The sequence below is a fragment of the Leptodactylus fuscus genome, chromosome 1 (genome assembly GCF_031893055.1).
Source record: "Leptodactylus fuscus isolate aLepFus1 chromosome 1, aLepFus1.hap2, whole genome shotgun sequence".
Lineage (NCBI taxonomy): Eukaryota > Metazoa > Chordata > Amphibia > Anura > Leptodactylidae > Leptodactylus > Leptodactylus fuscus.
Genome location: NC_134265.1, coordinates 329,106,566 through 329,131,772, shown reverse-complemented (window position 1 = coordinate 329,131,772; position 25,207 = coordinate 329,106,566). Strand labels below are relative to the sequence as shown.

Genomic DNA, 25,207 nt, shown 5'->3' with positions numbered 1-25,207 from the left:
GGCAGGGAAAGTACATTATCATCCCTGCCTTCCTGAACGTTGTGTTCTGAACGCTCAATGAGCACTGTATACACACTGTGGGAGCTGCCATGTTACGGTTCCCCTTTGACCCGGTGGTTACGTCATTCGCCGGGATCACATCTTGTTAGAGTTGTTGGGTCATACAGGACCCACATCAGCTCTGTAGTTATGGGCAGGAGGCTGTATTCCTCCTGCAACTGGGGCTATATGTATCAGCCCCAGTTACAGGGGAGATCAGCCTCCCCCACCATCATTAAAAACAGTCATCAGATGTCCCCAAAGGTGTAGTATAAACTTATGGGGACACAATGTGAAAAAAAAAAGAAAGAAAGAAGTGGAAGTAAAAGATAAAAATTAAAGTTAAATTATTTTAAAAAAATTAATATAATATGTCAATAAAATGCCCTTATTACAGATTCTAGCCTCGCCCTCCCCCCCATGACATCATACAAAATAAAAATTACCGGAGTGGAGAGTGGAGAAACTATTTTATAAAGTTTATTAGTAACACTTTGTGCTATGAAATAAAAATAATAAATAAATGAAAAGTGAAAAAGTGAAATATAAAAAAAACCCCTTAAAAAACATGCATAAATAAAAAGAATATAAAAATAATAAAGCCCTATGGGTCACCGAAAAAAACCCCGCAGAAATTAGTTGAATAACCCAAATGATAAAAATGTTATGACCCTCAAAACTGAACATACAAAATACCCAAAAATGTGTCTGGTCCTGAAGCAGAAATTGGGCTGGCACTGAAGTGGTTAAAGGGGTCCCCTGACCCCGATTTGAGGCCACAGTGAAGGGAGAGAGATGATTGCGCAGAGACATATTGTTCTCGATTCATTTCACACAAATAGCTGTGCAGGTAACTTGAAGCTGTTAGGCCTCAATGCAAAATCTGTACTGGGGCCCCTATATAATGTGTGCCATTCAGACCAGAGGTCAATTTTATGTGGCTGAGGAACGTCTGCAATTCTCTGGGTCCAGGGCCTAGTAGCGACTGCTGCCTCTGCACCTCCCATAGCTACACCAGTGGGTGCATGTGTAGTACACCATAGTGTGCAAGCCTTGTCTGCCAGAATGCTTTCACCTGTGCTTGCCACCCAGCTCCACCCGAAAATAAAGATCGACAGATCCTAATGTGTAGCACCCACAGACAAAAACAGGTTCCTCTGACTGACACCACCAATCCCCGAATCCACCCAACACTTTGCATACAAATTACAAGTTGTGTTTCTCAGAAGCAAGATGACACCTTCTCACAAGACATCTGCTCATTATGTCACTAAACACCCCTACAGCAGATAAGGGGTTAAGAATAGATTTTAACGATATGTAGGAGGTTCATTTTATATATATATATATATATATATATATATATATATATATATATATATATATATATATATATACCGGTGTGTGTGTATGTATATATATATATATATATATATATATATATATATATATATCTGATAAGTGCACTGCAACCACTGTAAAGATATATTAGTAAACTGTTAGATGTTTGGGCCTGTTTTACTTAAAGGGACTCTATCAGCAAAATCATGCTGATAGAGCCCCACATATGTGTGAATAGCCTTTAAAGAGGACCTTTCATCAGATTGGGCACAGGCAGTGTTATATACTGCTGGAAAGCTGACAGTGCGCTGAATTCAGTGCACTGTCGGCTTTCCCGATCTGTGCCCGGTGTAAAGCGCTATCGGTCCCGGTACCGTAGCGCTTTACAGTCAGAAGGGCATTTCTGACACTTAGCCAGGAACGTCCTTCTGCCTCGCGGCACCTATCGTGCTGTACTGTGGAGCGGGGAGGAACTCTCCCCTCCCGCTCCTGATAATGCTCGTCTATGGACGAGCTGTGTGAGCAGAGGGAGGGGGCGTTCCTCCCCGCTCCACAGTACAGTGTGATAGGCGCCGCGAGGCAGAAGGACGTTCCTGGCTAACTGTCAGAAACGCCCTTCTGACTGTAAAGCGCTACAGTACTGGGACCGATAGCGCTTTACACCGGGCACAGATCGGGAAAGCCGATAGTGCGCTGAATTCAGCGCACTGTCAGCTTTCTAGCAGTATATAAAACTGCATGTGCCCGATCTGATGAAAGGTCCTCTTTAAAAAGGCTATTCAGGCACCGTAAAAGTTATATTAAACTACCCCCCAGTTTTAAAATAAAACCCTAAAAAAGAATGTGATCTACTTACAGATCGTGCACGCTGGGCTGGCATTCAGGGTGTGTCTTCTTCATCCACGCCTCCTCTTCCTCCGATGTCCTCCAGTCCCGTCATCCTCCGGCGCTCGCGAACTGACACTGATATAAAAAAATGGCCTGGGCGCATATGCAGTAGCATGCGGCTTCTACTACTGCGCAGGCGCCCGGGCCATTTTTTTTTATCGGCGTCAGGTCGCGAGCGCCGGAGGAGGACGGGACCGGAGGACATCGGAGGAAGGAGAGGCGTGGAGGAAGAAGATGGTGGACCCTGAATGCCCGCTGAAGATCCGTAAGTAGATAACATTCTTTTTTAAGGTTTTATTTTAAAACGGGGGGGTAGTTTAATATAACATTTAGGGTGCCTGAATAGCCTTTTTAAAGGCTATTCACGCATATGTGGGGCTCTATCAGCATGATATTGCTGATAGAGCCCCTTTAACATGAACATTCCCTTTAAATGTCTCCTATCTCTTGTATGTTCCCAGGCTTGTCCGCTTATTTGCAATGCATTAGTGATCATACTCCCTGGGAGTCCTATAATTAGAATAGGTATTAGAATGAGATATCCCTGTGTCCGAAAACGCCCGATCTACAAACTTAAAATACAAATATTTTTTTCCATAACGTAGCAGAAAAAAACCTAAAAAAAATACAATTTTTTTTTTGCTGTTTTCGTTCGTAAAAATTTGATTAAATGGGATCAAAGCAATAGACATTCCCCAAAATAGTATAACTAAAAAGTACACGTGGCCCCACAAAAAATAACACCCTGTGCGCCTTGTATACAAAAATACAGCGGCTCCAAGAAATTTTATTTTGCAAAGTTTGGGATTTTTTTTAAAGGGTTAAAACATAAATAAAACTATATAAATTTGATATCCCTAGAATCGTACTGATCCATAGAATACAAGTGACATGTCATTTTGGCTGCACAGTGAACGCCATAAAAACATTGCATGTGTAATGTATAGCACAAGCGCCAGGAGCGACTCCGTGCATCTGATCAGTCCAGGGAAAGGCTGTCGGCCCAAGGCTAGGAAAGGCTATGGCTATGGCCCAAAAAAATCCTTAATCTCGGAAATCCCTTTTAATAAAATAAGAACCAATTTGTTCCACTGAAAAGAATTCTTACCCTCGCCCTGCACAGCCTGAAGAGTACATGAGTGTCCAGATCTGCAAAGTAGAAGACACTTGAGAGATATTTTACTAAATTGCTTGATGTTCCCAGGTAAGTGCCCAATCTGGCCTCATAATCTGTACTATTTAGAAGGGTATTTTTTATTACAATGGCCCCTATTTGTACAAGTGCTCTCTACATAAATGGACTAGGCCTGGAACAAGGTAATCGTGTTCCTCTGCATCCGTAGAGTGAACCCGCGGTGCATGGAAGGCTTTCAGGTATATTAATAGGTATGTAGCTCTATTAGGATCGCCACATAACTGTTTTTTTCCATTTCCCAGGTCTTTGCCACCGCTGTTGGAAATACAGGTACTGAGAGGCACGAGACGATTCTAAATAAGACGCGCAACATGGAAGTAAGTTTATGATAAGTAACCTGCAGACTACTGTGCACACCACAACGGCTCCTCGTATTAGTACATATCCCTAAAGGACCTCACAATCTGACTTTCTTGTGAAACATTAAAGGGGTATGTGAGGGATTAAATCTTTTCTGCAGTGTACTTGTTGCACCATATAAGCACACTTAGTAATCTTCATCCCGGGCCCCCCAGCATGACACTGTTGCTACATTTTGACAACACTGCGGACGGTTAGAAGTTTTGTCTTTCTATCTTCTCTCCTGCCACTCTGAGTCATGGGACCAATCCTACTCTACACCTGCTGCTTGTACCTGCTGCGTGGCCCCATTGCGAACGTTTGACATGCTCCCACCCCGACCACCTTTCAGACCACAGAGTATAATAATCGGAGACCCAGGGGAGGATACAAACGTAAAGAACACCGTTACTTAACTCTCCTGGGCTCCTGTGCACTCCCCGCTGATGTCGGCCATCTTCAATGATGGAAGAGACATCACTTGAGCCGGGGCTTACGTTGTGATGCATAAGGACACAAGCCCCGGCTCATGTGACATCTGGGACGTCACATAAGTAGGCCTGAAGCCTTTCAGAGCCAGGAGAGGTAAATATCACAGTTTTTTTTAATGTTAATCTCACCTCCCCTGGGCCTCCGATCATTATACTCGGGGGTTCTGAAAAGACCCTCTGAGTATAATGATTGTGTTTGTAGGTATCATGGGCCCGCGGCCTTACTTACCGATCCTGGCTCCTGCTCACAGCCTCTGCACAAGGGGAAGCACAAGCGGCCGTGAGCAGGAGCTAGGATCAGTAAGTAAATAGGGTTACTCCAGCAGGTAATGGCCTATTAAGAAGAAAAACTAACAAAAACCAATCCGCAGCAGCTGCCGCCGGGCCCCCTAGTGTCCCAGCCCTTGTGGCAACCGTTATCCCCGGTAGTTACACCCCTGTACACAGAGTAGAGTGAGGTTGGTCACATGATCCAGAGTCCGAGTGTCATGAAAGAGGCAGGGAGACAAGACTTCTGGTTCCCCAAAGTGCTGTGAAAGTGAAGGAATTAGCAGGGCAGGGGACTCGGATGTATAATATTGTGTGCGTTCATATGGTGGGTTGAGATCACTGCCAAATGATTTTATTCCCCACATAACCCCTTTTAGGTCAGTTTCAAAGGAATTGTGGAGAACGGTTGCAAAATGCATCTCTCATGTTGTGGGGACCTATAATATTACTACACATTTATTTCAATGTAATGCTCTATTTTCCCTGTGGTGGCGCTGCTGGGAAATTAAACACTTGCAACTGGTTTTGCCGACACATTATATCTGATATTTGAGGATTCCAAGAGCGCCACAATCTGTGATCATCTTAAAGGGAACCTGTCTGGTCTATTTGGGACACTAAACCACCCTCAGGTCCTTCTAGACTGGAAGTTTAAAGGGGTTGTCCCATCACAAGCATCCTATCTATACTGCTAGTTTATGTGGATTTAAGACTTTTCCTAAATGCATTGTTTTATCAAAACTGCTTTGTTTGGCCGCTATCTTCATTTATTTACTTCATTGTTTACACTTCGTTTCTATGGCCCTTGGGATTATCTGCTCATTTGTCAAGTGATGTAGCTGCCTGCTCTGAAGGGGGGGGGGAGGGAGGGGCTGGGAGCAGCTCTGAGCTGTTGGTGTCTTTTAAATAGTGGAGCTTCTCAGATAGGGGAGGTGAGAGCTCCAGGATTTCTGAGCTCTTATCAGTCAGTTTAATTGAATTTGGCTGATAAGGGCTGAGATAGGGAGTCCAGTACCTCTGTATGTAATGCAAACTGACTCAAATCCAGCTCTGCTACATCAGCTTCACACTGTGGTAATGAATTTACAACCAATCCCGTGCAAGTGAAACCCCACCCACTTATGTGCCGAGAAAAGCAGGAAGTGAAGAGAGCATAACAGCCTGCAGGTTAGTGAGCAAGCGTGATGGGAATACCCCTTTAATGTCCCAAATCGCCCAAATCCATGCCTGCCTTTAAAATAAAAAAACTTTTATACTTACTTATCGGAATCGTCTTCGGTAATCCCGGCACCTGCGCATTTCTTCAGTGAACCTAGAAACGTATGCTTAAGAACCGGCGCATGCGCACTGAAGCTAAAGTCTACTCCTTTTTCTTCACTGAAGAACTGTGCAGGCCATGTAAGTACAGCTGTGGGGTGAGTACACAACTTTGTAGTGCAGCCATGGATTGCTTTACATCAAGGCTTTAGTGTCCCAAATCACTGACAGATTCCCTTTATTGTCAATAGTCTCAGTTCACACGGGGGAATTTTTGCAGGAAAATCTGCCACTAAAATTCCTCCTCCCATTCATTTCAATAGCAAACGCTTCATTGTCTGGCAACTAAAACAAAGCAGCTAGTCGATTAAAAAAAAAAAAAGTGCCCTGACATAAATGGGGTAGGAAATCTTTCTGTCGCTGATTTATGCGGCAGATTTCGCATTGGCACAAAATGCACAGTGTAAACTTGCCCTAATGCAATTTATGATTCGGTTTCACCTTTCAGTTTTGTTAGTTCGGTTGGAGTTATTTGGTCTTTTTACCATTGTAGATGCCATTTTCTTCTTCTAGATTTTTGGCTGCTTTGCCCTTACGGAACTCAGTCACGGCAGTAATACAAAGGCTATTCGGACAACCGCCATCTTTGATGCTTCTACCAAGGTAAGCAAAGAGACCAGACCGCCTCAGACTACTGGAGGTCTGTGCGTTGTCTGTTGTCGGAATCCTGTCCGTCTACCTCCATGTTTGCCTGGATGCAGCAAGTGATGTACACTGTATAAGTATGTTTTATATCGTTCATGTCCCACTTGGATTCTCAGGTATGACAACACAAGGGGTTAATGTCCTGCTTACCTGTTGTACGGTTCCCTGGCTTAGTTATGCCCCCTTAAAGTCTCCTGCGTACCTTATATAAAAAATTGCCACTCACATGATGCCCTCGGGGTCCCCACTGGGATTGTTAATATCCTGAACTTGCAGCTATTGCACGTCTGCGACCTTCATGCTGCAGTTCTCCTGTTTCCTTGTGCTGGATCAGAATTGGGGCTACGAAATACCCAAACTTGGGCGGACAGCCCTCTTTTTCCCTCCCAGCAGTGCCATAACCATTCCCTGCTCTAGCCTAATTTCTGGCTACAATAGTGGAACAGTAAAGAGCGACAGGATACAAAGAATTGGTGCAGAGCGGCCATGTAAGCGAAAATTGGCAGCAATGTATATAATACACATAGGCAATGGTGAAGAATGAGATGTCCTCGAAAACCTCCTCAAGATAAGTGGGGCCAGAGGGGGATCATTCTGCAACCATGTGTCTTACTCCCAAACATTATCAATATTTAGATTTTGAAAAGATCCCGAAATCTTAGCGTTTTCAACCTCACCTCTGATTTCACTATTAGCAGGCATGTCCTGTTCTGTAGAGATCACTTCTTAGCATTCGCCTTATTATCATTACATGCAGGATTACAACTATCTGTGTATAGATAGCACAGCATCCACCATTTACAATAGGAAATAGTCACAGCTCACCTTCTCCCCCTTCCTGTACAATGACTTCTGCACATATCATCGAACACTTACATCCTCTATTATCAGAACCTCCCACGCTCGTATACAAGACTTCTCCCGAGTTGCACCACTTCTCTGGAATGCTCTACCCCGGACAGTCAGATTAACTCCCAATTTCTACAGCTTCAAGCGCAAACTAAAGACACATCTTTTCAGACAGGCCTATCACAATTTGTAACGTAAACCCTTCCATTCTATAATTAGAATCCCCAAAATGTAACCCTCCTCTGTCCCCGCTCCCACATCATCCCACATGATATGATGTCATCTCATGCTAACTTTATCTGTCCAAGCTCCATCCACATGTTAAAGGACACGACTGGTGACGGCTCATAAAGTCTTATGTGTATGTAATGACAGTCACCTCTATTACAAAAGTGTCTGACCACTGTATAAGCAATGCCGCCCCTGCTACCTCTTGTGTCACCCCCTCTACCTTATAGATTGTAAGCTCTTGCGAGCAGGGCCCTCAGTCCCATTGTGTGAAATGACTTTCTTTGTAATGTATCTTTGTCTGTATTTGAACCCTACAAATTGTACAGCGCTGCGGAATATGTTGGCGCTATATAAATAAAATTTATTATATTATTATTTATCATGGAGCATGCTCACAACACTCCTGTAGAAGTCAGTGATCTACACAATACAGGGAGAACATACAACCTCTATGCTCATGTTGCTCTTGGTTGCTAGTGATCCCAGGACCCCGGGGCTTCAAAAAAAAAAACGAACCATTACTTCAGTATAACAGTGGCTACTCATGCGGACAGCTACAGTATACAGTTCTCCGTAGGCCATTGTAATGTCATTGTATGTTTATTTCTAGGAATTTATCATCAACTCCCCCGACTTTGAGGCAGCTAAATTCTGGGTGGGTAACATGGGGAAGAACGCCACCCACGCTGTTGTGTGTGCCCAGCTGTACACTACAGACGGGCAATGCCGCGGACTGCACTTCTTTGTTGTACAGGTAAGTGTTAACTGTTTACTATGGACAACTAACCCAATGTGGAAATCATTAAGATCCAATAAAAAGATCACTTTTGTATTTTATAATCTATAATGCCCATCTAATACTTAGATTCGGGACCCCAAAACTCTGCTTCCTATGCCTGGGGTGATGGTGGGTGACGTCGGCAAGAAATTGGGCCAGAATGGCTTAGATAATGGGTAAGTCATGTTTTGTAACCTTTATTTCAAGGGGTTTTCTCGGGAATATAACAATTCTCCAATTTGTAGACATTTAAAACTTAAACATTATTGCAAATATAAATAATTAAAAATGTAGAAGTTTTACAGATTTTCTCTAAGGGCTAGTTCACACGGGGCAAAATGATCAGGATTTTGATGTCGAATCCACGTCAAAATCCTGCTCAAAAACCTGCCTCCCATTGAAATCAATGGGAGCCGGTCATTTCCTTTTTCTGTGAGCGGTTTGTTCCCACTTGTGGTAAAAAGAAGCGAGCTGCCCTTTCTTCAGGCGGATTCCGCAGCTGAATCGGCTGCGGACCTCCGCCTCACGACACCACCCTCCAGACTACTCCCTTTCATTTGGGCCTAATCCGGAGCGGAAAGCCACGACAGAATGTGTACACACAGAACTCCATGTGAATTATCCCTTAGGGCTCGTTCACACGGGACAAGAGGGGACGGATTTTGGTGCCGAATCCACGTCAGAATCCGCCCCCACACAATAGAGGTTTATGTAGACCGCTAGCTTACTTTTTTCCGTGAGCGGCATGTTGCCACTCATGTAAAAAAGAAGCGAGCTGCCCTTTCTTCAGGCGGATTCCGCAGCTGATTCAGCCCCGGCGTCCGCCTTGCGGCAGCACCCTCCAGACTAGGCTCATTCATTTGGGCCTTCTCCGGAGCAGGAAGCTGCTACAGTCATGGCAGGTGCATTTTGGCCCAATTCTGACAAAGCTTCCCGCGTCAGAATCAGGACCAAAATCTGCTATCCATGCCCTGTGTGAACAGGGCCTTACCATCCTAGTGGTCTTCGCAGGCAAATCTTATAAAGTATGCACAACCACATACTCCTGTAGACCTCCGACCCCACAACAGTAATCCTCTGTATCGGCAGATAACCATACAGTTCATATGGAGGTCAGATTATAATGGGGCAAATGGGCAATATAAGTATATGGTAATATAAGGGCAGATTAGACGGGGGACACAGACAGGTGAGTTACATGAAATATTGGAAAGAGAATACTGCCCTCTGTAGAAACCTTTGGTGCACTGATTTTCATGGACGTTGTGTTATTGTGGGTCTTTGCTTCTATAATCTAGATCTGCTTGTTTCTACTCCTATTTCAGGATACTTATGTTTATCCTATATTCAGCCTCCAGGGGGCACTATTGCACCATAGTACAGTCAATGGTATTTTTGCTTTGTGCAGTTTTGCTGTCTTGTAAGGATGTTTATAAAGCATAATCTAAATGTAGAGAGAATGAAGTAAGGTTATTCTGTCAGCGTTGTTATGTCAGTCCACAAAACCCTGCAGTAATGTCTACTCTGAAACTTCATTATGTTATGTTCACATCTGCAACTAGTACACGCCCGTTGCGAATCCGAAACGGATTTATCAAACTAATGGATGCAAATGGTTACACAGTGCATACCGTGATCTGATTTTTATTTATTTTTTTATTTATTTTTTTTAATGGATCCATCAAAGAATTGTTTGTGTCCATTTTTGATGGCTCCGGCGAGACAACCATTTTGTTTCCCTGAGGAGTCTGATATTGAAGCCCTTCAGAAACTGAACCCATGGTGTAATTTCCTTCTGAAAAGCTCACATGACTGAGCTTCCTTAAAGAGGAGCTTTCACAAAAAAATCTATAATTACTCATATCTCTGGGACAGTCATGTGACCACCCCAGGCACATTTTTTGATAATCCATTACTCTTCCTCCCCAACCCCATCATACTTATGTATCTTCCTCTCCGGGGACAGCTCCAGTTCTCTTGCAGAGGGGAAGAGAGGCGTCTCCAGCCTGTACACCATGAAATAAAAGGAGGAGCCTTCTACCAAAGAGGAAGTCAGGTAAGTATGATGTGGTGTGGAGGAAGGGGTCCTGGGTTAGTTAGTTAGTTAGTTGGGAAGGACTAATAGTTGGCGAGATAGCTAGGGAGACAGAGAGGGGAGAGGAGGGAGCAGTGAGAAGCAGGTAGTGTGGAAGCTACTTCATGTAAACCAATACAGAGGATGCCAGGAGCTCCCACGGACACCCAGAAATCATTGGAAACACGGCTAAAGTTATGGGGGTGGACTTATTAACCCATTAATAGCACTAACAGACCTTTTAAAAAAAAAAAAATTGCCTGGAAAACCCCTTTAATTTCGGCACCGATATCTCCCCACTGTCAGGAGGGTGGGCTTTACAGCTCAGCGTTCTGCGTGATTTAGCCATGGATTCTGCGGATGACTAGCCATAGATTCCACAGCTCGGGAGTCCCCTCTCTGTTTCCCATTAATGCCGCAACGGAATGACAATGCCTTGAATCGCCAAATATGGTGGCGGAAAATAAAGAGGAATTTTCTATATTCAATAGAAAATAGTTTTTCCTGTAGATAACTGTATAGTACCTATATAAAGACTTGGAAGTTTTTTGTTCACATTGAGTAATGCTGGGAGATTTCAGCTCTGAAGCCTGCATATTTGTGAACGCAGCCGTAGATTGTAAAACCATCTCTCACTTAGGACCAATACAAGTTAAATAATACCTAGGACAGTTGACACAAGCTTTTAGTCGGCTAACTTTGTCACTGAATTTTTTCGTTGCTATTTTGGCGCGCCGTGGCACATTTACACTACGCCCACATGACTAGCATGTCAAAAAATTATGGTCGGAAGATGCGCCATGTTTACGCCAGTGTCTGCTCGTAACCACGATAGTAAACCTGGGCCAATGTGTTTGTACACTTACTGTAGACTAGTGCTGTAGGTAGTTGGGAATTGGAGAGGTGGAATAATATTGATACCTAAAATCTCATTTTCATGTGATGGAACAGGCCAGAGAACGTCCCTATAAATAGATGAATAACTCTCGGCAGAGTCGCTTACGAGACGCCTACATTTTCTGGGGTTTGTTTGCATTTCATGGAGCAGAACCTGTCCACACCCTCTGATGATTAGATTTTTACATAGATGACACTCGATATGTGAAGTGTATGGGAACGTGCCCTCTAGTTGTCACACGGTATTGTTTCAATTATCCGCCTGTTACCTCATCCGAAAAACACCCATAATATGTTATGTCAGATGGAGCGAGTTTAGAGGGCGTTCGGTGTACGCGATCTACAAAGAGCTGGACAAATAGGAAAGTCAAAGTATATGTACAGGCTTTAAGTCATGAAAGAGTTAATAGAAAGTTTTCATAATTATGTCACTGGATATAGTCAAAGGTTATGTATACTTCAGCAATTTTTTTTTATTCCCCTATGTATATTATAGAATATATGTGTTCACAGCTTCAATGCAAAGCTATGTGTCTCCGATGATCCTGCCCTCGTACACTCTGCCACCTGTGCCCTACTATAGACGGGGTGAAGGGGCATATTACTACCCTATTACTGTACCTCCAATTATAAAACCACTTTTCATAAATGAATAGTATGGGTGAATATAAGAAACTTTGTAATATATCTTATTAAAGAAATCTGTTCCCCTCTCCATTTCTTAGGCTGTTCTCCGCCTCCTTATCTTCACTCATGCTGTCTGGTTACATAAGAGTCTGTCTCCATATTCACTGCCAACACCAGAACTCTATAGAGAGGGGAAGGGGGAGGTGGAGAGTAATTGATTGATTTCTTCTGTGAAGTGTTATCTTGAAACATAGTAGAGTTAAAAGAGCTACCTGAGTCACAGAATAGCAGGGTGTAGCAGCTTCAGATATTTGTATTTCTTTTCCAGCAGCCTCTTACTCGCCCTTCTTTATAGACTTCTATGTAAAAAGTAACTAAACCTGATAATTGGAGAAGGTAACAGATTTAACTAAGGGCTAGTTCACACGTGGGCAAAGGGGAGGTTTTTGACAGCAGAATTCGCTTCAAAAACCTCTCCTTTAACATGGTGGTCTATGTAGACCACTAGCTTTTTTTTTCCTCCTAGCGTTTTCTGCCTGAAGAAGCGACATGACCTTTCTTCAGGCGGAAAACGCCTGAAGAATTGCATAGAAGTGAATGGGAGGCGAAAACCGCGCGGTAAAAAACCGTGCGGTTTTTTGCAAAAAACCGCGCGGTTTTCGCCTGCAGTTTCTATAGCACATATAGGAAAAAAAAAACCTAGCGAAAACCGCTAGCGAAAACCGCGTCAAAAACCTGTCAGGACTGGACACTTTTTGGGTGTTTTCATACGTGCAGTCTTAAGGGCTTTTTTTTTTTTTTTTTTTTCAGGTTATTCAATTTTTTTGTGTCTTTTTTTCGGTGATATATAGGGCTTTATTTTTGTTGTTTTTATTTTTGCATTTTTTTTTTCTTTACATATTTATACAGGAAAAGATAAACAAAAACCTGGCTCTTTTTCTCACATTTTTAAGGGTTTTTTGTTTTTTTTTAATAGCACAAAGTAAAAAAGTGATCCCCTCAGTCTGTCAAATGGACAAAATGTCTTTGAGTGTATTGCACAGGCATGTCCTGCAATCAGTGATGTCACACCAAGAGGTACACTACCCAAAAGTAGACTCTGGAGAGCTATCAGGAAGCAGGAAGCACTTTTACGCCCTCTTGTGGCAAGAGTCAGTGCCTAATCAGACCACGCCGGTAACCATTTACACATCTGCCATAGGCATAACCGCGTGCCGAGTTTCGCTGCAGTCCAAAATTTCTATCTGAGTGCATTGTGAATGAGTATATATAGTCATCCGCCATTCCTATGGCCCTACGAGCCGCTTTGTTCCCTTCACATCTATAGCATGTTGTCATGGGACTTATTAGATAACTTTAGCGCAGTGTTTTGGGACGCTGTCATTAGGAATGGAAGATTCGCTTGTCTTTATTTATGAGAACCTCAGGTGTCGGCTTCCTTGCAGGATAGATCTCTGCTCGGCTGGTTACACATAATGTATCCATAGTTTCATTCATTTTGCCGCTGACATAAATATTTACGGCTGCAGTAAATATTCGGCAGGGTTAGTAACACACCAACGCCAAGATAAAACAAACCTTCAACTGTTACTAGAAATGAGAGACAAAAATAAATCCAAGAGACGATGCCAACTTTTTTGTTATAGTGCACGATACTTTACTCATACACACTTGGCTGTCAGATCTCTCCTTCATATAAATAATGTGTGGGACCTTACTGGAGGGGGCTTCAAGGAAAACACTGCATTTATTTAAAGGGATATTGCAGTATGATGGACTCCCTAAGGCTTCTCCATACTGGCTGTAGAACTTTTATAGTAGTCTTGCAAGAGCCAGAGATATCACATGGATCAAACCTGTTGAAAGATCTGAGCTTACCTGCGCATTAAAAAGAACGTTTCACCACTTCCACCTGTTTGCTTCGATCAATAGGCCCCTCTTCACTGATTCTGGCGCAGCTGGAATTTTTTCTCTAGCCCGCACCATTCCCAAGCAATCACCACTTCTTTTCAGCACAATAATACTGTTTACTGTCAAGTGGGCGGCCCCTGTCTTTCTCCTTTTGCTTGACACCACCCACCTGACAGTAGAGAGTATTATTGTGCTGAATCGAACAGTGGCGATTGCTCGGGAGCGGTGGGGGCTAGAGAAAAAATTCCAACTGCACTAGAATCAGTGGAGGGGGGGCCTATTGAAGGATGTGAAAAGGTGGTGAAAGGTCCTCTTTAAATTTTTGGTCCAGAAATATGGTCTTGATGGGTTTAATAGTGTAGACTTTTTATGATAATTCTTGGTAATTTATATGTTTGTTATATATCTTTACAGGTTTGCAATGTTCCACAATGTCCGGGTCCCGCATGAAAACCTTCTGAACCGTACAGGTGACATTTCCTCCAGTGGAGACTACACAAGTGTATACAAGGTGGTGTTATAGATGTCCATTATGTATTTATAATGTAACTATTGTTATACAGAATAATGTATTATGTAAGATTCTGTCTGTCCCTCTCTAGCTGTTTGAGAATACCCCATTTCATGAAATAATCTGAGTGAAATCAATGCAATGGGGAAGATTTATGAAGAATGGTGTTATCAACAGGCAGCTAGGGTTGAGCGATCAGGATCGGGAAAGATCGCATCCCGATCGAGCAAATTTCACGATCGCGATCAGGATCGGCTGGAAAATGATCGAAAATCAGTTTTTAAAAAACGATCCTGATCTCAAGATCGGCTCAACCCTACTCCATATACATAAAGTAACTAAGGTTGAGCGATCGGGAAAGATCGGACCCGATCGTCGATCGAGCAAATTTCACGATCGGCTGGAAGATGAAGGAATATCGGATTTTAAAAACGATCCGATAATCTCAAGATCGGCTCAATCTTACAGGCAGCACAATGCAGAAAAAAGTCACAAATATTAGCCCAAAACCTGATATAATTTTTCAGACGTAACCCAACGTTTCGGAAGAACACGCCCGGCTTCAGGAGAGGAGCTTGTCCAGGGCGGTAATAGACCAAGCAAATGGGGTTGGATTCCAATATTTTCTTCCTGGAAATGTCTGTCCAATTTGACAGTGTGTGTGGACAGGACCAGATGACAAGAGGAATTAACACCCAGTTAATTTATACATTTCCATATAATAACGGAGGAAAATCACAATTCAGAATTTTAATTAAAAAAATAGGGAAAAGGTGGATTGTTTGGTTATATCAATGGAGATCTTTAGATAGCTTTTTGAGATTCTGTTCTGTAATTTTTTTGTAGGACCCGAAGCAGCGTCTTGGCGCGTCTCTCGGCACTCTGTCCAGTGGTCGGGTTTCAATCATTGGCATGGTAGTCACAAACTTGAAGCTTGCCGTTACTATTGCCATCCGCTTTTCTGCAACACGTCGCCAGTTTGGACCAACTGAAAAGGAAGAAATCCCAGTTCTGGAATATCAGTTACAGGTTTGTGAAGTTTATATCGTCTGTCCGAGTCTCTTAACATGTGTGTCACATACTAGAGCTGTATACTGTATAGGATATATAATGTTGTAGTGGACCAGAGAGGCCAAGACATTTACATTCACTTATATAATATAGAATATTCATGTTACAGGGCAGCGAGAAATAACACAGAAGGTCACAATATAGCGTTCTGACGAGTTTATAGATACTCGTGATTTGTGCCACTGTTTTAGTAATACAAGGGATACGTAGGCACCAAGGCTTGTACCAGTGGTAGCCAGGCGCCAGGGTGTATACCAGGAGTCGCTGGCGCCAGGGTGTATACCAGGAGTCACTGGCGCCAGGGCGTTTTATGGAAGGATATCCTTTTCTGTTTGGATGGAGATATTTCTCCCACTCGCCGTGTGTCACATCACTCACAAATGCATTTTTTACAATTTAAGATTCCTCCAAATTCTCATTATTCCTTAGGATAATGAGAATGACATTTAGACAAGGGGGAAAAATGATACTGACGGTGGAAAAACACAGATCATGTTTATGTAGCCATTAAGATTGTCCAATTTTATTGGAAGGTTGAGCAAAAACATCAATTTCCTGAAGTTGGGGATTATACAGGAATAAGGCTCGATTGTATAAGTAAAGTCAGTGAGCTATGGTAAAGGCCATACGTCATTTGTTATGGGTACATAGGGGAACCTCAGACAATGTAACCTGCTGCCTATAAATGTGTTATCTTACTGAGCCTCTATCTATCTATCTATCTCTCCAAGAAAGCAGGCGGCGCACCGAAAAAAAGTGAAGGAGGTTTATTGCCTCATACTGTGACGTTTCAACTCTAAGAAACAGGCTCTTAGAGCCAAAACGTCGCAGTATGAGGCAATAAACCTCCTTTACTTTTTCCCCAATTTTTTTGGTGTGCCACCTGCCTTCTTGGAGTTATATTGAACGAGACAAATCTTTTTCCCATTGGTTAGCACCCTATGCCTATAATGGTGAGGTCATATATATATTTTGTCTAGTGTATATGTGTAAGTGTAAATAAATATATACCGATGGCTGGTCAGGTAATGGAGGGGGTGTACACCTCACCCAGACTACTAAGGTGGGTGAGATGAGAAAACTCCAGAAAGAACATTTCTCAGCAGATAACTATTGTCTGCTGAGGGTTATTTCAAAGTTCCGGTTACTGGGCTGGATTTTTAGGAGTGGCAGGTAGGTTGGTAGTGGGACCTGTCATTCTACCCCCTCCAGTCCACACTTTGGGGATGTTCCGGCAGCGACTTAGCTACAGAGAGACTCCTCGTCAAGGAGGCTTAAGAAGTTGCTCAAGCAGCAACACTTTGGCAGAGTTTGGCTGGAAAAGAGATTTCCAAGGTGATCTTGGAAGTTAGAAAACATGTCCTTGTATGTGATGTATTTTTGGTTGTGTTTTTGTCCGTTCTTTTAACCATTTCATTCTTGCTATTTTCAGCAATGGCGGCTGATCCCTTACCTGGCAGCAGCTTATGCTTTAGACTACTTCTCCCAGAGCTTCTTTTTTAACTTAATTGAACTTCAGATCGGGATTCTTATGAAGGATCGGAGCCCAAGACAGGTAAATATTGTACATTTTATCAGGACTTTAGACCATTAAAATTGTTAAATTCTTATATTCTCACATCCTGGCAGAGAAGTGTCCATCTGACTTTTCCTTAAAGTTCAGTATATAGCAGAAGTGAAGCTATAGGGGGTGCAGAGGTGGCAGTCACTACCACGCCTTGGAGCCTCAGGGAACCCAAAGGCCTCTCTGATGTAAGAAGATCCCAGTATTATAGGTAATACTCTGACAGTCCTGCACAAACTGGCCCATGCACAGTACATCTGCCCTCACTGCGCATGTCTGCATAGTACATATCAAGGGTGCATGCGCAACATTTGAGAACTGTGTGACTGATCCGGGAGGATATTCAGTAGTAACATACATACAGCATGCAGCACTTCTGAGATTGAACCTCATTGGAATTACAGCAGTATTACAGACATTTTTAGAAGCCATATCATTGCATGTGACACAGTGAAATATAGATCTGGTACTGAATATAACTGCTGCATATATACGTGGATAGATCCTGCCGTCTTGTAGTTGTGCCTTGTGCTTTTAATAAGCACTTTTCAGTACGTGCTCAGCACTTGCCATATAAGGTTACAAGCATCCTGGAATAAACACATTTTGGTAATCGTCCATTTACCCGAGCGTGCACTTGGATTTAACCACATACTTAACTCAGCTCCTTATAGCCTTCAGTACTATGTAGGTAACCATGCCAGGATACAATTTTGGTGTCCAAGGATCATCTGCATGGGAGACTGTTCTTATAGTAGGATTAGTACTGTCATTTATGGTGAAATAAATTATTGGATTGTGCTTTTTGTGGCTTTATGTCTTTATTCTCACACACTGAAAGAGCTGAGCTATACAAAAAACACGCATTGTTATAGCAGCTTTGTTATTGCAAATATTTTAGCGCCTTAACCTACGAATACGATTTCATAGTTTACCTACAGCTGCCTGTATTATACTCCAGAGCTGCAATCACAAATCTGCAGATTTCAGAGCTGAAATCCCCAAGCACTGTTGGTAGCGGACTCAACATTTGTAGAAAGGTTTCTTAAAGAAGTTTTTTGGGATTAGGTAGAGGCATAGACGTGACCTGAAGCAAAATCTTTACCAGACCCCCAAACAATTAATACATTTATAGTACTGGTCATATTGAGAAACCTTATGCTCCCAGGCCCGGGTGTGACTCTATCCTCTGTACCCCCTCAAGTTATGCCAATGGGATCAGGATATTGATGTCCTATTCACAGGTTAGGCCAACAGTATGAGATCAGTGGGGTCCAATTCTTTGAACCCTGCTGATCAGCTGTTTGAAGGGGCCACAGTGTTTGTGCCAGTCTACAGTGTTTACCTCCATCTGCACATTGTACTGTTAGTATCAGTGGTCTACAGTATTGCAGCTTTGACCCTTTCAAGAAAGTGGGAAGAAGCTGCAATATCCTGCACTGCTACTACACCGCATACAGCATCAAATATATGATCTTCAGGGATGCCAAGTGTGGGCTTCCACCGATCTCATACCAAAGACCTATTCTAATCTAATCCTGATCCCTTTATAATAGGTATTGTATAGTAATTTGATGTTGGACAAACTGTTAGCTGATTTGAGCTAAATTATTTGGAAATGTGCCTAACAAGCTTGCTGACAGTTTCCATTGACACCTAGCAGAATTGTGAGTGCTGCCCTAGGCTATAAGGCTACATGTACATGACAAAGTGTGCTGTCCGGGGTGTCTGATGCTCCTTTCTGATGATTAAAGAGGACTTGTCATGTCCTCCTGCACATGCTAGAAAGCCAACAGTGTGCCAAATACAGTGCTCTGTCGGCTTTCGCCTTATGTGCCCTGGGTTGGAGATATCGATGCAATTAGTTTCGGGACCAATCTCTGCCCACCGTCAGAAGGGAAGTCCAGGCAAGTCTAGCTGGGCTGTTAGGCACGCCGCTCCTGACAGTACTGGTTCATAGCCCTGTACGGTCAGAGGGGTTGTTCCTTACTGCCCAGGAATGACGTTGAGCATTGAAGAATGCCATCCTCTTTCAAGTCTATGGATGAGTCAGGAACGCCCTTCTGACGATAGACAGGGATTGGTGTCGAAACTAACGGCACCAATATCTCCAGTTCGGGCGCACATAACGGGATAGCTGACAGTGCGCTGAATTCAAATCACTGTCGGCATAAAAAACCGCATGTTCAGAAAATCATGAAAGGTCCTCTTTAAAGAGCAGGCCCTAGTCTTATCCATGACATCGAAATGGAACCCCCTATTGCAATCAGTGGGGGACAGAAGGCACTCCGATATTAAAAGTAGATCATAACCGAATGTGTTACTATTGGAGAATTTTTGGACATTTGGTCTCTAACAATACCACATATCCAAAAGAGCCCAAGACATGGAGCACTTTAGATTCAAACTAAATGAAATTTGACTGCCAATTTGGGCAAAACTGACCCAAGAAGAACTTCTAGAGAATCTCTCATCCCTAAATCCGCAGCAAATTCCTCTGTGTGAACTTTAATTTACCGTTTACACCGTTATATAGTGTTTGCATATGGCGATCAGTGTACTGAATGTACGAGGTGACCTTCTCAGAAACAAATCGCAGGCAGTGTCGCCATCGCGGCGTCCTTCCACCTATATCATATTCGTTTATATTCCCAGTATCCCCAGTTTGTGTTCCCCGTGTCCTCACACCATTGTGCACAGGCCTGATAATCTCAAGTTCATGAACCACGGCTGACAAAAGCATTCTTACTGTACAAATATGCCAGAACGGGTATTTTTAGCCGGCGGTAGGAAATTCTGCTTTCAGGCAAATTATTTCCATAATTGTGTTTTACCCTGCGCTATTTTTTACTTCACTATTTATAGATTTCAAGCTCAAAGTAAAAGAAAATTTTGAAATACAAACAGAAACAAGTCATTAAGATCATAGAAAACAATTTCCTTCAGTTTTCTATGTCTTGGGCTGTGTTCATACCATGTTCATAGGCTCTATCTATTGGGTCGGTCTCCAAATGACTCCCATACAATTGCATGTGCCCTAATAGGCTTTTTTATTTACTTTATTTTTTGCATATATACCATTTTTCATGTTTCTATGGGACCTTTGTAATATATTGAGTCAATTTATATTTTGTCAAAAAAAAATAAAAATTGACGCCCTCTTTTGGCATCCAGTACATTATACTCTATGAAGATATATTGAGTACTAGCAATACCCGTGGCTTCGTCCGCGACCCCCTCCCTCCTTGCACGACCCACCTGCAGTGCGGCTCTGGCCCCTTACCTATTGGCTTGCGGCTGCCGCTACCCCGGCCTCCCTTTTCTCCCCCTGCCGCGAAACCCTGGCTCTCCCCTCCCCCTTCCCCCCCCCCGACACCCTGGCTTCCCCTCCCACTTCCCCTGCCCCGCCTCTACCTGCGACCCCATGCTCCTCACCCCCGCCACCTCGGTCTCCCCCTCCTCCCCCCCTGACTCGTGCCGCGACCCTGGTGCCCCCCCCCCCCCCAAACCCTACTCCCCTGGTTCTCCCCCATTGCGACCCCGGGCCCCCCTTCGGAGACCCCGCTCTCCCCCTCCCCACTGCTGCAACCCCGGCTTTATATGGGCACAGTTTAGCAGTTGTGCCATATTGTTGTGCCATATTTCACCATCGATGTACTCCATCTTGGAAAATAAGGCAGACTCTTTTCAGTAACTATATACTTGTGGCCATGAGGCTTTCTCTAGGACAGGGGTCAGCACTTCAGGCGTATCTAATTAGAAAATAGGGTTGGGAAATTAATTGAAAAGTGATCAAAACCGACCCGGATAACTGATGTGCATGTTGGTTATTTCGGTTCAGGTTATTACAATATTAGCGAAGTTCCATCTGCTGCTTTCTTTAGACTGAATATGTCCAAACTAAAACTACTATTATACCCTTGGGTACTGTCAACAGAGGACCAAGAGGGGGTAATCAAAGGAAAAATAAAACAATGTTACTCGCCTCTCCTGGATGCTGGCGCAACATTTTCTCTACGGGTCTTCTGACTTACTCCAAGAACTGCTGAGGCTTGTGATTCCACCTAAGTTCACATCTGTATCTCTCTCTCTCTCTCTACATCATTCTGGTCCTATGGGGGACCTGACGACAGACCGCTATGTTAGCAGTCACACACCGGGCCATGGGGTGTCCGCCATTTCAAAACTGAACCCGACAGAGAGACGGACCACCGTTTAAAAAATAAAACCACCTTGGGGAAAAAAGACCTCTGTGCATGACTTTTCTTTCTACCAATTTCTGGCGCAGATGTGAAACTCATCTGTCGCTTGCATCTATGTGTCATAATGCCACGTGACCAGCTGAGGCCCAATCACACACCTCAGTCAGAAGCCCCGAACACAGCAGGGAGTTGCATCGGAGCCCAAGAGAAGCGAGTAACTCACAAGGTTCGCTGGACACTTACTCATACTTTAAAAGGGGCAATTTTGATTTAGTTCATAGTCATCCAGTCCTGCTGGCAAAGCTCTCTCAGCTGTACTGCTCCAGATAGAGGCGGTAATAAAGGGGTAAGTATGAGGTCTGACATTGTGGCTGTATTACGCATGTAATACATTGAAAGCATAGGGAAAAAAGCCTCCCATTGATTTCAATGGGGAGCGCACGTATGCCGGCTCCCATTCAAGTCAATGGGAGCTGCTTTTTACGTGCTCATTCTGAATGTGTTTTTACGATCAGAATGAGCGCAGCGTTACATCGTGTGAAGGCTCCCTAAGGCTAAGGCCCCACTTTGTGGAAACGCAGGTTTTTTTGTTGCAGTTTTTAAAGCCAGAACAAGAATGGCTACAAATGGAATGGAGATATAGAGGACGTTCTTATACGTCTACCTTCTGCTCAATCCACTCCTGGCCTTGGCTCAAAAAAACCGCAACAAAATCTTCAACAAAAAAAGCTGCTTTTCCGCAAAGTGGGGCTTTAGCCTAAAAGTATAATATTATAGTGGAAGAACACCCTAAAGTGAGCGTTCATTCATTTCAAAAAGGCTGGATAGGTTTGTTGTTTGACTTTATTCAACAGAAAAATCAGGTTATGTCATTGGGTTACAGGTCACCCCCCATATGGAGACCACCAGGGAAGGATCACACCAAATTTTAAATTGAATCCACAACGTAATTGGCTGCTCATATGGATTGTATTCTATGGCTTTCATGTAGAGGGCCTCATCCTTACAATTCTTGCAGGGCACTCTCTCTACTTCGTCTTTGTTTTTATTAAAAATGAGCACACCATACGAAAAAGGTTGCTGACCCTTGTTCTCTGGCTATGATCTGTCATGTCTGCCTTCACACACGAGACTATTAACTTTGCACTGTTTATGTTTTTTCAGGCTGAACTTGGCAAAGAAATCCACGCGTTGTCCTGTGCCGGTAAACCACTGGCCTCATGGACTGCCCAGCACGGGGCTCAGGAATGCCGAGAAGCATGTGGAGGTCATGGTTTTCTAGCTAGTAAGTGACCAGAAAGTGGATTACTGTCATCCGAGTAGACATGATTAGATCTCAGGTGGGTTTTTTTTACGCCTCACAGATGATCAGTCATAGCTCAGAAAAATTCCTCGGTGTAATTGGGGATTACTGGATGCATCGCCTTCTTAAAGACAGGTTAAGCCGATTGCAGACTGATAAGACATGTGCTCTGGCAAAACAAGTCATATCCAATTATTACCGCAGGGAAGGGTCAGCTAAGATCGGCCTTAGACAAGAACTACATTTTTACATCAAGTCTTGAACATAAACCTCCCCATAGACGCTGAATTTATCTTGGGTGTAGCTTGCAGCTGCACTGAACCATCAGCTTAGTTTGCATTGTACAGTTAAAGGGTTAATCGATGTGGCTACTTCATTGTATTACAACACAGCCAGAATCACAATGGAGTTGTGTTGAGGTTCTGTATGGAAGAAATGCCAAAGCCTTTATTTCCCTCTTACTTATATAGCGCCATTATATCCCGCAGCATTTTACAGATACTGTCATCACTGTCCCCAGTCGAGTTTACAATCTGAATTCTCTGTCCCATATGTCTGCTGGAGTGTGGGTGATAGAGTACAAACACAGAGAGAACATCCGGACTCTGTGCAGATGTGGCCTTTGACTAATGGTAACCACTGAGCCATCATTCGGCCCCTTTGTTTTCAGGATCAACGGGTACAAGACGCCCACACTTAGTGTTATGACAAATCCCAGAAATATGTCACGTTATTTAGAAATTTGACAGGAGCAGATTTTATGTATTTAGTGCTGCTTTAACACCCTTTTATGCATTTTTATTTACTTTTGCATTCTACTATATATTACTATTGCTACACCTGTTACAGTTTAATAATGGGTAAGAGCTCATGGACACCCGCACCATGGTGGCTCAGTGGTTACCCTTGCAGCGCTGGAGTCCAACAGGGGCGTAACTACCGGGGTAGCAGCAGTAGCGGCTGCCACAGGGCCTGGGACATTAGGGGGCCCAGCGACAGCCACTACCGCTGTATTTTTTTAATTTTTTTTTTAATAGGCCGTTACTGGCTGGAGGTAAGAGAACATAAAAAAACAGTGTTACTTACCTCTCCGGGCTCAGGAAAGCTTCAGGCCTACTTCAGTGACGTCCCGACATAACATGACTGGGGCCTGCTTTCTTGTGTGTCGCGTCGCAGGCCCCCAGGTCACATGACTTCCCGGACGTCATTGAATATGGCCCTCATCAGCGGGGAGTGCTGCAGAGCCAGGGAGTTGTAAGTAACAGTGTTTTTTATGTTTGTATCCTCCACTGGGTCTCCGATTATTATACTCTGAAAACCCCCCAGAGTATAATAATTGTTCATGGGTGTTCTACAATGAAGCATAATACGGTGTGCAGGGGCCACTATGGGACATAATACTATGTGCAGGGGCTACTATGGGACATAATACTGTGTGCAGGGGCCACTTTGGGGCATAATACTTTGTGCAGGGTCCACTATGAGGCATAATAGTGCTTGCAGGAATGTGCGTGTGTGGGGGGGGGGGGGGGTCAAGGGGGGCCCAAGTCAAAAGTTCACCACAGGGCCCCACCATTCCTAGTTACGCCACTGGAGTCCAAGAATTAAATCTGACCAATAACATCTGCAAGGAATTTGTATGTTCTCCTTGTGTTTGCGTGGGTTTCCTCCGGGTACTCCGGTTTCCTCCCACACTACAAAGACATACTGATAGGAGGTTTAGATTGTGAGCCCTATAAGGGACAGTGACTGACAATGTCTGTAAAGGGCTGCGGAATATGTTCACGCTGTACAAGTAAGGCCTCCTGCACACAATCACAATGGATTTCCGGACCACAAATACTGATTCTCATTCCGCACAAATACATATCTTCATTGCATCAGTATGTCATCTCCAATCACAAATCCTGGATTCTACATTGGTCTTAGAACACGCTATATAATTTGTATTCCTTGACATAAATTGTAGCTGTCTGGGCCCATAGAAATGAATAGGATGGTACTTTTATTCGCAATTGTGGATAAAAACTATGCTTCTGTTTTTGTCTGCTGTTTGTATGCAAACCTATGTGTCTCAATGGTTAGAGACTACAAATACTTTGTGTAATCTGATATTGCCAGCATTACCATCTGTCTCCTCTCATTGTTAGAGACTAGAGATGAGCGAACAGTAAAATGTTCGAGGTTCGATATTCGTTTCGAGTAGCCCCTCAATATTCGACTACTCGAATCGAATATCGAACCCTATTATAGTCTATGGGGTAGGCAACGTTCGATAAAATTACACTTACCAAGTCCACGAGTGAGGGTCGGGCTGGATCCTCCGCTTAGTCTTCTCCGTGCAGCTTCCCCGCGGCGTCTTCCGGCTCTTCATTCACTCTGCCAGGCATCGGGCCTGGGCAGAGCCGACTGCGCATGTCCGCACTACAAGCCGATGCCTGGCAGAGTGAATGAAGAGCCGGAAGACGCCGCGGGGAAGCTGCAAGGAGAAGACTTCTAAAGGTAGGAGAAGAACCAGCGTTGATTGGCCGACTGTATAGCATTCGGCCAATCAATGCTGGTTCTGCATCGAACTTTTACATTCGAACAGCGAGTGGTAATCGATCGAGTACGAGTATTTTGAATACCGTAGTATTCGATCGAACACCTACTCGATCGAGTACT

General features: G+C 43.6%; 1 protein-coding gene across 3 annotated transcripts in view; it reads left to right on the top strand.

The window, feature by feature from the left end:
- The window catches only part of ACOX3 (acyl-CoA oxidase 3, pristanoyl), a 76,015-nt gene that overhangs the window by 8,449 nt on the left and 42,359 nt on the right, over positions 1–25,207 (top strand). For all 3 annotated transcript variants that reach the window (XM_075260574.1, XM_075260555.1, XM_075260564.1), the window contains exons 4-11: positions 3,706–3,780; positions 6,394–6,483; positions 8,216–8,359; positions 8,471–8,559; positions 14,307–14,403; positions 15,250–15,432; positions 16,907–17,029; positions 22,405–22,525. In XM_075260574.1, coding sequence (XP_075116675.1) covers positions 3,706–3,780; positions 6,394–6,483; positions 8,216–8,359; positions 8,471–8,559; positions 14,307–14,403; positions 15,250–15,432; positions 16,907–17,029; positions 22,405–22,525 — 922 coding nt within the window. The remainder of the gene's footprint in view (positions 1–3,705; positions 3,781–6,393; positions 6,484–8,215; positions 8,360–8,470; positions 8,560–14,306; positions 14,404–15,249; positions 15,433–16,906; positions 17,030–22,404; positions 22,526–25,207) is intronic.